The following is a 15,298-nucleotide window of genomic DNA, read 5'->3' as shown; positions in this document are numbered from 1 at the left end:
TAATAAAATACAATAAAAACCTATTTGAAAAGTAAAATTACCCATTACCCTCACTCTTGATTTCTTCCCTCTTTTTTCCCAGAAGTATGATGTGTCAAGAAGTCAATGTTATGTTCAACAGACACTCACCAGAAATCCCCAACGCTGAGAAATTGCACACAGACTCACTATTATTAGCAGTATGTTTCTTTTCCAAGGTCATGCCCTGCATATGCCAAAGATGTTAAGGCAAAAGGAAAGAGGATGCCTTTGAGAGATTATTCCTGTTACCTCTCAGGAATCTATATTATTCATCCTTGCCGCTAGCTTCCCCTCTGTACCCCTATCACCACCCTGATCTATGGCCTGGCTATTGCCTCTTAGCCAACTCTGGTGAAATACCAAAAGTTCTGACTTGTAGCACTGGCCAATAGGAAGGGAAAGCGGTGAATTTCTGAAAAGTTGATAGGAAGTTGGGTTTTTTTTCTATTTTCCTTTTTTAAACAGCTTGACCTTGGGAGGAGGCAGTGAGATTATAAGTAGTCGGAACAGTAAGAACAGAACCAACCAAAGAGACCAAGCAGGGTCTGCAGAAGAGAGATGGTGAGTCCAATTTTCTCTTTTTCTTGTAGGAAATGCATTGTTCTGACTGGAGGTTGGGAAAGTGAGGGGATTACTCAGCCCGGATGACTGAAAAGTCAGTAAATGTGAGGGAAAGTAATAACGATGCTGTACATTGTGCACGGCACTTCTTAGCTCCCAGAGTGACTTGACACCCTCTCATTTTTCCTTTCAGTCATCCTGTGAGACGAACAGGGTTCATTTTGTCTCCATTTTTCCAGACGAGGAAACGGTCTCAGGGAGCTTACTTATTTCCCCGAGGATCCCAAACTGGCAGGTGCAGAACCAGCACACTGGGCTTAAGCCCAGGACCCTTTTCTCTCTACCACTCTGAAGCTGCCTGATTTGTTCTGCTCATGTTCTCAGCCAAAGCGGCCACCAAGTCTCTGGGGTGATATTCCTCAGTATAGTTTAGTGGAGTTCTTAGTGGCTGCTCAAGGGCAGAGCCACGGCTAAGTGATGTCTCAGTCCCAGCTCTTCCCATTCCACCTGCCGGAGTGTCAGCATGATTTACTTGCTATACTTCATTTCTCTAATACTACAGGCAGCAGGCCAAGGTCTCCCAATGTATCTGGGGCCACCTCCAGTCGTCCTGATCTATGTCTGGCAGCTGTACCTAGATGGCACCAGAGGAGACAGTGAGGTTGGTGACTTCACACAGCCCTGCCTCACTTAAATCCAGTTCACTTGCATGTCACGGCATCACCTCCCTGATGTCACGGTCCTCTTTGAGAATGAAGGACAAACAACAACCACCAGTGGACAGCTAGGTGGTGCCGGGGTGTAGAGAGCGCTGGGGCTGGAGCCAGGAAGGCTCCTGAGTTCAAATTCTTCCTGAATTCAAATTTGGCTTCAGACACTTACTAGCTATGTGACTCTGGACAAGTCAATACCCCTGTTGCCTCAGTTTCCTTCTAGAACCACCTAGCTGCCTCAGAACTATCAATAGATCCAATAAATCTCCAAGCCCGTTATAACATCCATGCTTCTCTTTTCTGACCTGCCCCTTCCATTCCTCTCTCACCTCTACAAGTCTGTTTTCAGGGATTTTCAGGAAGGAGAGTAACATAGCTAACGGCTCTCTCCCTTCCCTTCTCTGCTGTAGGATTCCTCTGTCAGCACCCACTCCCAACCCCAGCCAGGAATTTTGCTGTCATATCATTCTCTGTCCTTTCCTTGATCCTCTACCTCACCACACCCCCCAGAAACTTTCCCCAACCCCCAGGGATCTCAAAGCATCAGGGAAATGAAGAATAGAGGTTCTCCAAAGCAGTAGAAATAGCCTTGGCTCTGGGTTCAAATCTCTCTCTCCCCACATACATACATATATACACACACCCATGTATATATGTGTATACACATGTAGTATATACACAAGTGTATACATGTACAGATATATACACACAATACACATGTACATATATTCACATACATATATACATGTGTACACACACACACACACACACACACACACTACCTTTGTGACTATGGGCAAGTCACATCTTCCCTGGATCTCAGTTTCCTCATCTATAAAATGAGGAGTTTGGACAAGATCTTTGAACTCATCCTTTCAGCTTGGATCTGTGATTCCATGATTCTATGAGATTCCAATGCAAAGGAACTTGCCGTGCTAATGTTGGCTCAATCATGCCCAAATAAAACAGCAGGAAAACTAAAACCAATAATCTTTGAAACCAAGGAACATATAGTTTGGGGATTTCTGTGAATTTTTACATTAATTTTTTTTTTTTTTTGCTTTTTGATGAGGCAGTCGGGGTTAAGTGACTTGCCCAGGGTCACACAGCTAGTAAGTGTTATGTGTCTGAGGCTGAATTTGAACTCAGGCCATCCTGATTCCAAGGCCAGAGCTCTATCCACTGCACCACCTCATTGCCCCATTTCTGTGAATTTTAGATATATGTATTGAAGAGGGAAATCTAAATATATTTGTTAGCTTAACAGGATGTCCACAATACCCAACATCAGTTTTAAAAGCTACTTAAATCATTTGATAAACACCTAAATTACTGTCCTTACCCAGATCCTTTCTTTGTACAAGCTTAACAAAAAAAACAAAAAAACCAAAAAAAAACCAAAAAAAACCCCAAACATTCTTTATGACAGCCTGGTGGCTAATGTGGATTTTATATTTTCCACTATAGTCAAAAGTGAGTTTTTCCCTCCTCTTTCCTTTTTCTCATTCATATATTCCAGTTTGGAATTTTGAGTCAGAAAGACCTGAGTTTGAATCCTGCTTCGGACACTGAGTCAACCTTGAACAAGCCTCTTAACCACTCAGCCTTGATTCCCTCTGTTTCCTCCAAGAAGCACAGAAAGTATGACTTTTTTTTTTGGAGGCAATTGGGGTTAAGTGACTTGCCCAAGGTCACACAGCTAGTAAGTGTATGATGCTGGATTTGAACTCAGGTCTTCCTGACTCCAGGACTAGTGCTCTATCACCTAGTTGCTCCTGGTATGACTTTTTTTTTTTTAATAAAATGAATTTCTGTATCTAAATCCCTAAAGCAAAAATGCTTGGAGCTAAAGAATGGAGAGTCCTGAACACTAGTTTTATCTTTAGGGGAAGCAGTTGTGTGACCTGGGGCAAGTCACTTAATCTCTTTGTGCCTCTGTTTCCTGGTCTGCCCCACTGAGATAACAGCTCACATTTCTATTCTGCTTTTTAAAGTTCACAGAGGACTCTCTTCCAGGGCTCTGCAGGATAGATAAAGCCACTATTATTATTATTTCCATTTTTGTGACCAGGAGTTTGAAGCTAAGTGAGATTTAACGACTGGCCTAGTATCTGGCATGTGTTTGAAGTGAGAAGTAGAGAGCTGGCCTCAGCCTTCCACGTTAGGAAGACCTGAGTTCAAATCTGGCCTCAGACTCATTCTGGCTGGGTCATTGTGGGCAGGTCACTTAACTGTTCAGTGCCTCTAAGCAATGGCGCCATAGCGCATAGAGTGCGGGCCATGGAATTAGGAAGATCTGAGTTCAAATGTGACCTCAGACACTTTCTAGTTGTATGACCCCGGGCAAATCATTTAACCCTGTTTGTCTCAGATCTCTCATCTGTAAAATAAGCTGGAAATGGAAACTGCAGACCATTCCAGTGTCTTTGCCAAGAAAACCCCAAATAGGGTCAGGGAGAGTCAGACTCCACTGATTGACTAAACAACAAGGAAGCCGCTAAGTAACTAACTCAGGAGCTACGGAGCACATGCCAATTTGCATAGGTGGAGGCAATTTCCACACTAGGGAATTCCCTGTGCAAATGAAATTACTGGTCTGCATCCAAACACAATAAAAATCTACATTTTAAAGTTCAGAGTCTGGTTGACAGGGTGGATTCAATATTTGATCTGGACTCATGAGAGTGTGAGTTCTTAAATCCCACCCCAGATGCTTATTAACTGTATTTCATCTCTCCAATTCTCAGTTTCCTCATCTGTAACTTGTTAATAATAATAATGGTGGTGCCCCATACATCACTGGGAGTTTCAAAAGAGAAAAGCCCTTTATAAAACTTAAAACCTTTTGTAAATAATAAGCTTTAAAAAGCTTATCGGGGAACTAAGACTTTTGGGACACCTTGTCTAAAGGTCTATTGCATTAGCAGAGGAGTAGAGACACCCGCCCGAAGGACAGAAGGGGTATTAAATATGCTAACAGTTCAAAAGTCATTTTTGTGCCACTTCTGGTTTGATTTCAGTTAGATTTTGAGCCTTGAAGGAAGATGCTCCTGTCTCCTCTCACCTGTCCTATATCATGGCCCATCTGAAATCAGACTCTTTGGGCAATGTCAACGGACAAAAAGGTTATGGAATAATGCTAATCCAGAGTAACTTCTTACATAGATTTATTTAAGAATTGATTCTGAGCCCCCTAATTGCTTAGTCATTGGGACATAGGTTTAAAGGGCTGACATGTCAGAGTTAAATTTGGTAGCTAAAGAACTAGAGACCTACCCAAGAATACCTTACTATGGCCCTGGTGCCATGTTTAGCATTCATGCCCACAAATGGAAATTGCATCATTGAGACACAATATGCATGAGAAATGGGATTTGGTGACTCATTGGTTAGCATCTTTTCATGTAGGAGTTAATGACAAAAGAGATTCAAGTGGGAAGTGTGGTAGGTGGGAAGGTGTGACCTGCTTTTGAGTTGGCATGTAATTGCCTTGAATTTTTTTTGCATAGTTGGTTGACTAGAAACATACCTCCTTCCCTGGAAACCTTAGGCTCAGAAAGATAGGAACAGAGCACTACAGCATTTAACTTTTTTTTTTTTTCTGAATACATGATTTCATCAGGGTAGGAAACTTGTTGTACAGAGATACTCTTATGCAAATGGATATTTCGCTATAACTTAAACTCTTAGAATGTTGTCTGGGGCACTGAAAGTTAAATGACTTGTCCATAGAAATGTAAGCATTACATATTAAGTGCAGGGTCATCTCCAGTCATTCTGATCTATATCACACCACTGAGCCCAAAGGGCTCTGGGGGAGAAAGTGAGGCCGGTGACTTTGCACAGCCCTTCCTCACTTAAATCCAATTCATTTGTAAGTCATGACATCATCTTCCTGATGTCATGGTCTTCTTCAAGAACAAAAGACAAACAACAACATATTAGATACAGGATTTTCATCCCAATCTTCTTTACTCAACACTACATAGCCTCTTTATTACTTCCAATTTATTACTTTATTCCAATTAATGACTTTATTACTCTTTATTACTTCTAAAAAAAAATTGAGTATAACTTCAGTTGAAGAACATTCGATCTTATCCGAAATTTATGTCTAAATTTATGTTCTAGACAGTGCCTGTAACTTTTTTCTTCCATACTAAGTACAGAAAATTATTTCAATTAGCAATGGTCAAAACAACCTAATAATGATAAAGTAGAAAGGAAAGGAAGGAAAATAAGTCACCACTAAGGAAATTCCTATCTCTAAATTTCCTGTGAAACAAAATAGCATTATTAATTACAATATTTTAACATTCCCAGTGCCTGACAGCAGACCAGAGGCCAAGAAATTAGAACTCAGGTTCCAAGTTATAAAAATGTGTTCAATCTTTATCTGAACTGGTAATAGACAACCATTAAGTGTAAACATATCACCTTTATTTTTGACACAACTGTCCTAATGAAATTTCAGTATGTTCATATGACGTACTCTGAGCAGTTGGAAATTTAATGGTTTCCAATAATGATTTGAACTAAATCACCCACATTTCCTCATTCACGGTTCTTTGTATTTAGTGGTAGGCTTTGTAAAGTGACTAGTCAAGGATATTTCTGCGGCCTCGTAACAGTTTTTCTTTATGTATAACCTGAATTGGGCCAGAGTCAACTCTTAACAGTCTCCTGAGAGCTGACTGTTAAATTTGAAGTGTGAGCATTTATACCTCAGAAATTGACAAATAGAACAAATCAAAAATTCATTTATTGTTTTGTTGATTGTACAAACTTACGGAAGTGATGGAGAAAATGTTAATAACGTTGATTAAATTTAAAAGTGTAGTGTGGGCACATTTTTTTTCCTGGAGAGTCAGTTGTTAAACATTTACCAGCATCTCTTTGTGTGTAACTGAGGACCCCATACAAGAAATTGAACACATAAGTATGTAATGAAGTATAATGGAAATGGCACTGTATTTCAAGTGTAAAGACCTGGGTTTGAATCTTGACTTTGCTACTTTTTGGCTATTTGAGATTAAACAAATCATTTCATTTCTCTTGGCTTGACTTTCCCCATCTGTAAAGTGGGGGAGATGAGGAAGGAGATGATTTCTTAGGTCCTTTCTAAGTCTACAATCCTTTCTATGCATGACTCCTACCTCATGAACATCAGATAACACACAAGCACATTACAGACCAGGGATTTTTCACTTTTTGTGCCATGGGCCCTTTTAGCAATTTGGTGAAATATATGGACCCCTTCTCAGAATAATGGCTTTCAGTGAAGAAAATAAAATACATAGTATTACAAAGAAACTAAGGTTCTTAACCTTTTTTGTTGAAAAAAAAAAAAAGTGTGGCCCTTTAGCCATTTGGTGAAACCTAGGGCCCTCTTCTGAGAATAATGTTTTTAAATGCATAAAATAAACTACATAGGATTACCAAGGAAACCAAAAGTTAGTAAAAATAAAGATATGATATTTTTCTCATCCAAGTTCATGTACCTCCTGAAATCTATCCATAAACGTCTTGGGAGCTGGCGGAACCCAGGTTAAGAGACCCTGCTCCAAACCTAAACCACTGGAAACGCGTGACTTACCGGTCACATTTAGGCCACAACAGCAAACCTAATAGGGAAAGTGCCATATTTTTCAGTGTGGCAGAAGCAAACAGTCTAGGAGACTGGTGAGGGAAAGACAAGGGAAATACCCTTAGGATATGACTTCAGGTGGGCATCTCAGAAGTGTGGTGTCTGAAAGGCAGGTAGTAGGAAGAGTCTATGGCAGAGTTTCTCTAAACCAATAGCAAGTGACTTACTAATGTAACACATGGTAGGGGCATTTTCATGGGTGGCCCAAAGTGCTTGCTGGTGGTTCTGAAGGATCCTAATGTTCAATACTGTGGGTGTCAGGGACAGAATGTAGAGAGAGAAGCTCCTAAATCAGCCAGTCCCACAAGTGTGCCGAGGCTGTCTCAGCAGATGCCTTTACTAACTTTCTTAACTCATTTTTTACTCAGTAAGAGAAGGAGTTTTTAAGGTCAGTCATTGAAACCACTATCTAATGAACAGTTCCTTTTTTCATTAGGGTTATCAAGCCCAACTTTCAAGAATGGAATTTAAGAATGAGGCAGAGAAGAGAGTACTTTATTATTATTATTGTCATCATTATTATCATATATCAATAGTATTATCATGAATAATGGTAATTGTTATTATTATTATTATGACATTTATAGAGCACATTAAAACTTTCGGTTTTGGACTAGATCTGTGATTTTATTGGTATAAGGAGCTGCCAGTGATACCAGTGCTTTCCTTTTAAGATCATCTCCAATTTATCTTGTTTATATCTTGTTTTTATAATTCATTAGCATATTGTCATCCCAATTAGACTATGAGTTTAAGGACAAACACTAATTTTGCCTTTCTTTTTTCTCTAGCACCTAACACCTAGTATAAACACTTAATATATGCTAGTTTACCTGACAATTACCAATTCAGTCCAACACTGTTCTGCATTTTACGTGTTATCAAGTTGCCTGGGGGCTGTGAGGTTCAGTGACTTGTGTGAGGTCACATAGCTAATGCTTGTCCTAGATAGCACCTGAACCAAAGACTTTGTAATTCAGAAGTCAGCTCTCTCCCCATTGTGTCAGGCTGCCTCTTACTTTAGAGTTTGCAAAACACTTTCTATAGATTATTTGGGGCAGGTAGTACAGGTATTATTATCTGTCAAGAAGTCAGATGTCTTACTTGTGGTCAATCAAAAAGTATCAGAGGTGAGATTTGAACCCAGGGCTTCAAAATTCCCAGTCTTACACAGTACCCAGTACTCCATGCTATCTCTTCCCACTCTCTACCCACTGGGACAAATTGCTTGAGTTTTTTGTTTTGTTTTGTTTTGTTTGCTTTTTTTTGCTAGGCAGTTGGGGTTAAGTGACTTGCCCAGGGTCACACAGCTAGTACATGTTGTGTGTTGTGTGAGATCATATTTGAACTCAGGTCCTCCTGACTTCAAGGCCAGAGCTCTATACACTGTGCCACCTCGCTGCCCCTTGAGCTTTTCTAAAGGCAGAATTGGGCTAAATATGACTGTCTGGACCTATATTTGTATTGAGCTGTTCAAAAGTGCCAAGAGCAACTTTAAGTCGACTGTTATTGATTGAATATGTGACCTAAAGAGAAGGTTCCTTTTCTTGCTTTCAGGTTTTCTATCTGGAAGCCTTCAGGGACGGGAGAATTCAGAGGACTGTCTTTGGCACTGCCTTAATCTCTGGTAAGTTTTAGCATAGCCCTTTCCCCAGTCCCGAACATTTAGGGCTAAGCATGGAGTCAAGTAGGAGAATTCAGAAAAATGAGAGGGGATTATTGCAAGAGGAAATGATTCAGGCAACGATTCCTAGTAGGGAGTTGGAGATGGAAGCGGATTTAGGGTTAGGGTTATTTTTATGATACAACGTTCAGAAATTGCTCTGCCATGTTGGAACTTGTTACTGAGCCTTGTGTCTACTGTAGTGTTGCCCAGTCTAAGCCTGGGGTAAACACAATGGTGGCCTGAGGGTCTGGGGCTGCCTGGAAAGAAGGCTTATAAACAGGAAAAGGAGCTGTTTCCAGGCCTGATTACTTTCATTGTTCACCTCTTCCAGAGGGAACCCGCCTCCTCTGTCCCTGGGATGGCTTCCACTAACTCGTGCAACACTTTAGACATTTCAAAGTTATCCATCCTTACCTCATCTGATCCCTCTCCTTCTAACCTCCTAACAATCAGGAACGATTAGTTTAATTTCTTTCTTACAGATGAAGAAACATATGCGGAAAAGTTAAATGATTTTCCCAAGAAAGACAGCATAGTCTTGTGAAAAGAGCACTGGACTCAGAACCAAGAGATCTGAGTTCTAGTTCTGACTCAGATACTTATAAACCATATATCCTTAAGTAAGCCATTTAATCTCCTTAGGACTCAACAGTCTCTTAACTGGGATGGGCAACAGAGTTGTGAATTAAGTGATCTCCAAGGTCCAAAGTTCAAAGTTTCTTTTGTTTTATAACATACAAGCAATTCACTAAGACAATTATTTCCCTTCCTGCTTTGAAATACGAACGTTTCCATCTGTGTTCCATTTCATGTATCAGTTCCATTGAATGAAGTGTATAAAATCTGACTGCCACATTTGGGGACTGTAAATTAAGTGATGATGAGCCCCTTGAACCACTCCTGTATCTTTGCCAAGAAGACCCCAGATGGGGTCATGAAGAGTCAAACAGAACTAAAACGACGGAACAACAGCAAAGACTGAACGACCCCCTTGAGGTCAGGTCCAATGTCTTATGCCTTTTTATATCCCCCATAACACCTAGCACAGTGTCTTGAACAGAGATGTTCAACAAATAATTATTGAATATTTAGTTCAGTAAGTTTAGGTAGACCTACCTTTACATCTTTATCATGAGGTTATCATATGAAACAGTTTGGGTTCTTCCTATTTTTGAAATGTAAACTTCTCTATATCTACTTATGGCCCCGAAAGGATCTAATCAAGATGGGACATCTTGCTTAAAACAAAACAAAATATGAACTTCGCTTCATATCCACAAAATCAGGTTTCCTTAACTGCTAATGTACCCTCCATGTTGAGACATTAGCCATTTCTGGGCAAAAAGATAACGTTTCCATTCTGATTCAATTTATTAGTCATTTATTAAGTCCTTGCTATACGTTGATAACTCTGCTGGATACTGGAGATTCAGAGATGGGAAATGATACTGTCATTGCCCACAAGGAGTTTGGAATCGTATTAGATGCTCATTTAGGTCCCTTCTAACTGTGAAATTCCATGATTCTGTGAATGTAGTGGGAGCTATGACAATACTCCCATTATAGCAATGATAATAATAATGATACCTAAGATTTATATAAAGCTTTTAACCTTGAAAAGTGCTTGATATATATTAACTAATTAGAGTCTCACAACCCTTTGAGGTAGGTACTACAGGTTTTCTGTTTGTTTGTTTTTTAAAAACCTGACCTCAGACACGTGACACTTACTAGCTGAAAGTTACAAAAACCAACCTCAGACACATGACCCTTACTAGCTGTGTGACCCTGGGCAAGTCACTTAACCCTGATTGCTTCACCAAAACGCAAAAAAAAAATTCCATCTTCCACAGAAAGTCTTTCCCCAAACCCTTTTAATTCTAGTACCTTCACTCTCTTAATTATTTCCTATTTATCTTGTATATAGTTTGTTTTTACAGATTTGTTTGCTTGTTGCTTCCTCCGCTCAGTTGTGAGCTCCTTGAGGGCAGGCACCATCTTTTATCTCTTTTTGTTATCCTCAATGCTTAGGACACAGTGGTAATTAATAAATGTTTATTGACTGACTGCAAATGTCACCAAGTTATGTGTTTGTGTTCTCTTAACTTAGAAGGACAGGAAAAACTAGGATGTCATAGATATAGGGAACTCCTGGGTAAAGGATGTCCCTCAACAAATGCGGGTTGGCACTACCACTGTAGTTTATGGTCTTGGAGGATTTCCTTGGTGTTAAATGACTTGTCCAGAGTCACACAGCCAATATGTCTCAGAACAGACCTTAAACCCCGATCTTTCTGGATTTGAGTAGCCCTCTACCTATTATGCCATGTTGCCTCCCAAAGTAACTATGCATTGGTTGCTTTAAAAAAGAAAAGCATAATGATTTTCCTTCACATTGTCTATAGGGTGTGTGTGTTGGGAAAAGGGTTATGGATATTTTGATTATTAATCTTCTGGGCACAAATTCTCTTGACTGTCTACAATGTTCTGTGTATGTATGTGTCTGTGTTTCCATTTATTGTTTTACTCCCTCTCTTAATATATTAATCTGCTTCTCCATTTTCTTCACATCAGCTCTGATTATGCAGATACAAGTGGCATCCTGGACATACCATTACAGTGATCAGAAGTCATATTCATGGAATGCTTCTCGGAGATTTTGTCAGACGTATTTTACAGACTTAGTGGCCATTCAGAATAAAAATGAAATTGCATACCTCAATGAATTTTTGCCCTTCTACCCTGAATATTACTGGATTGGGATCCGGAAAATCAATAATGTTTGGACCTGGGTGGGAACCAACAAGACCCTCACGAAAGAGGCTGAGAACTGGGCAGAAAATGAGCCCAATAATAAGAGAAATCATCAGGACTGTGTGGAGATATATATCAAGAGAAATTTTTCCCCTGGGAAGTGGAATGATGAACCATGTATGAAAAGGAAAAGGGCATTGTGCTATCAGGGTAATATTGTCTATTTCCTCTAAATTTGGTTTGTTGGGTTAAAAAAGCAACTGTTTTCTCTAAAGTAGCATTAGATGTTGTCCTTGCCCGCAGGGATCTTATAATCAAGTTGGGGAGTTAAGCCATAGGCATAGGAAATGATAATCATTTGAGATATACAAGGCATCAATAATGCTATAAAGGCTTTTTTGAACAGATATGAAAGATTAATATTTGGTGTATAGTGTTTAGTTTTTGTGGAGAGAGAATTAGGAAAAATGAGTGGATACTGCAGCAGAAGGGAATCAAGAAAGAAAATTCCTTAGATATTAAGGCTTTGAAATAGGCTGCAAAAGAGAAATGAACAAGGCCCCTTCTTCCTCCTTAGAAATACTTGATAGTTGAATAGGTAGCTCTCAGTTTAAAGGACACAAGGGATGGTCCTACCTAGAGAGAAGCTCTGTAATTTTGTGATCAAGATGAGACCCAGGATCGTTAAGATATGATTTCCTGCATCCATGCCTCTTTTCACACTGTTTCTTATACCCAGAATGCCTTTTCTATTCATCCCCCTCTCCCGACATGCCCCACCAGCTCTACCTAGCGACATTCTACTCATCCTTCCTTTAAGACCCAGGCCAGTTGCCATCTCCTACATGAAGCCTACCTTGAGCTCCCAAGCTGGAAGAGATTTCTCTTTATTTTACTTCATAGACTTCCTGTTGAGAGCTTCATTCCCTGTTTCCATAGAGTGAACAACATCTGGCCAGGGTGAAGTATGGAAATCGCTGGGCCCAGGAGCACCATCCTGTCCCACACTCAGCTAATGTTCTGCTGAAAAAATACCACCATCGTCTGTTCCTTCTTATAAACTGTCCCAGTTCACATCCTATTTTACTCATCAAACCCACTTACCTATTAAAATTAGTCATAGTCTCAGCCATTTAAGCCATGGCTGGCTCAGAACCCAGGCCATCTTTTAAATATGCACTTCTCCTCAAAATTGCATATGTCTTGAATATCTTACTTCACCTCTTTATTGCCTGCACACAACATATTTGGCATGGGTTTGAAATAAGAATAATGCTTAGTCTTGAAATGTATTAGTTGCTCATATTGTTGGCTTGAGTAAGCCTCCTTTGCTTGTCTATACCTGAGTTTGCCAACAGATGACCACAGACATGGCAACTTTTTTTCGATTTGGGTATTAAGATATGATCAATTTCTGGAAGAAGAAACAGTGTCTGTACCTGGGTGATTCATTCAAATAGAATGCACACCTAATGTTTTCTGAAGCAAGAGGAGAAACCATAATCAAGGGATGGCAGTAGCATTTCAGATTTAGCAGCAGCAGTTCACATTTATATAGGCTTAGAAATTTACAAATAACTTTTTCCACAACAACCATGAGAGATTGTGTGTGTCTTCTCACACCATTTTATAAATAAGGAGATTCAGAAAAGTTATAGAGAATATTCACAGGAAATAGGTACCAATTTAAAGTGGGAAGGCAACTTCAAGGTCAGTTAGCCCAATCTTTTCTTTTCAGAGGTGAAGTAGTTTATCCATGGTCACTCAGTCAGTGTCAGAGATAAAATTTGAACCCAGGTCCTATCTACCTGCATTACACTACATTAAATCCAGATATACTCTTTAATTCCAACCTGGTTTTCCAACAACCACAGCTTCTACAACTTGAAGCAGGGAAAGGGCTCATAGAAATCCAAAATCCCAGCTTGTAAACTTTACTTGATTCAAAAAAAAAAATAGGACCAACTGGTATACTGGAACTTGCACCCTCTCTCCCTGCCCACAGAATAGGACACTGAGATCAAATACTATTGTACATTGTCAAATGGAAATGAGGTTTTTTTCTTTGAATGATCAGCTTTAGATGATCAGAGGAGTGGGGAAGAGGGGAAATAAGGCTTAGAGAATGAAGTTATTTGTTTAGGTCATTAGGTCATATGTTCTTTTTCCATCATCCTTCTGGAACAGGCCAAGACTGAAAACAGTTTCGTTTAAAACAAAACATGCCATCCATTTCTTTCAACATAGTCTTTTTTCTCTGGTAGAAAAAGGACTCCTCGAAGGGTCATTGGATCTCTGGATTCCACCTTATCCCTCAGTTATGACTATATAAGATGGGTCAATCCTGTCAATTCAATTCTTGTGTTGGAGGCTCCTGTAATTAAGAATACACCCTTTTATATTTCTTTCACAAATGCTAATGAGTCTAACCTACCTGTACCCACACAGCCTCCTGCAAACCTTTCTCCTGTAACCAGCATGGAGAGTGTATTGAGACCATTGGAAACTACACCTGCTCCTGCTACCCAGGATTTTATGGACCAGAATGTGAATATGGTAAGGAGGATCTTCCGTGTAATTCTATTTCATCCACAATCATCTCCTACATTAGCAGCAACAGGCAAAATACCAGGAAGTCATTGATGATGGAGAACTACTGATGAGCAGGAAGATGGGCTCAGGGCTCCTTACCACATTGTCTGCAAAATACCACTCGACACACAGGCTTGACCCAAAAGAGCAAAACATTTTATAGTTCCAAAAGACATTTCCTTCTAGCATCTCTCTTTGATTTGAGAACACAGATCAAACAAGACAAAAGAAAAAGGGAAAAACAAAGGAAGCAAATGAAAGAGATCACTTTCAAGCTAACTTTGCTCATTTCCGAGGCAATGGCCCACAGCACACCTTGAAATCAGTATAACAAGCTAGCAAACTGTGGTTGAAAGTCAGTGTGAATAAAATGGTACCAATTATCTTGTTTTTTATTGGGCGTGTGATTTTGGTGTAAGTTACCTCTCAGTGAAGTAACTCCCTTCCCACACAGGTTAACAATTGTTCTTCATCTTGTAATCTTAGACCATTGCCTAGAGCACTGAGAGGTTAAGTTACTAGCCCAGGGTCACACAGCCAGCATGTGCCAAAAGTGAGACTCAACACAAGTCTTTCTGATTCTGAGGCCAGCTCTTTATCCACTATGCCATGCAGCCCTTCTGCTCTAATTTTGTATTATCTTTTAGTCAAGAATGAGTAGTACTGATGTTGTGTTTTCCTATAGCTATAGAATGTAAAGAACTTGACCTCTTCCCTGGCAATATGCGCATGACCTGCAGCCATCCTCTGGGAAATTTCTCCTACCAATCCAGATGTAATTTCTACTGCATGGAAGGACATAGACTGAATGGGGCAAGCACACTGGAGTGTTTAGCTTCTGGGGAATGGACAGCTGAGATCCCAGAGTGTTCAGGTGTGTAGCTTCCATTTGCTTCCCACTCCCTGAACAACTAGAACTTAGGAAATGACTGAACTTTCTCCATAAAATCAGGAGGAATAAGAGGAATATGGCCTACAGACCACCTAGCCAATGGATGACAATTATTGCATAAGAGTAATAGTCCAAATCTGTAAGAGAAATGTTTATTTGAAACCAGATAGTATCCTGGACTTTCAGTAGGGTCTCATAAAGGTTAAATTTAGATTTTCGAGTAAAAACTTCAGAAGGGGACTCCTAGATAAATATTCATTTCAAAACAAATTGATCTCTAACAGAGAGGAACGTTCTCTGAATTCAATTCCCATAGTCTGTACTGGTATCTTACACATGGAAGGTGTTTTGCTAAATGTTTATTGGATGAATCAATGAATTATAACTGTATTCATATCAGTCTACCCAGGGGCCCTAAAAAGCACATTAAAAAAAGAAGGGAGTTTGCAGCC

The 15,298-nt window shown here is 39.8% G+C and overlaps 1 protein-coding gene across 5 annotated transcripts in view; it reads left to right on the top strand.

Annotated features, from left to right (window-relative positions):
- Nucleotides 1-476: 476 nt before the first annotated feature.
- The window catches only part of SELP (selectin P), a 35,900-nt gene continuing 21,078 nt past the window's right edge, over nt 477-15,298 (top strand). For 4 of the 5 annotated variants that reach the window (XM_027868618.1, XM_027868617.1, XM_027868616.1 and 1 more), the window contains exons 1-5: nt 1,152-1,243; nt 8,500-8,569; nt 11,183-11,572; nt 13,811-13,918; nt 14,640-14,828. In XM_027868618.1, coding sequence (XP_027724419.1) covers nt 1,166-1,243; nt 8,500-8,569; nt 11,183-11,572; nt 13,811-13,918; nt 14,640-14,828 — 835 coding nt within the window. In that variant the 5' untranslated portion in view covers nt 1,152-1,165. Of the gene's footprint in view, nt 583-1,151; nt 1,244-8,499; nt 8,570-11,182; nt 11,573-13,810; nt 13,919-14,639; nt 14,829-15,298 lie in introns of those variants that run through there. The other variant, XM_027868620.1, reaches the window with a different exon arrangement.

This window comes from Vombatus ursinus, unplaced genomic scaffold (genome assembly GCF_900497805.2).
Source record: "Vombatus ursinus unplaced genomic scaffold, bare-nosed wombat genome assembly UNPS02014789.1, whole genome shotgun sequence".
Classification (NCBI taxonomy): domain Eukaryota; kingdom Metazoa; phylum Chordata; class Mammalia; order Diprotodontia; family Vombatidae; genus Vombatus; species Vombatus ursinus.
Note: the sequence above shows the minus strand (reverse complement) of the source record. Positions and strands in the feature narration are given on the sequence as shown.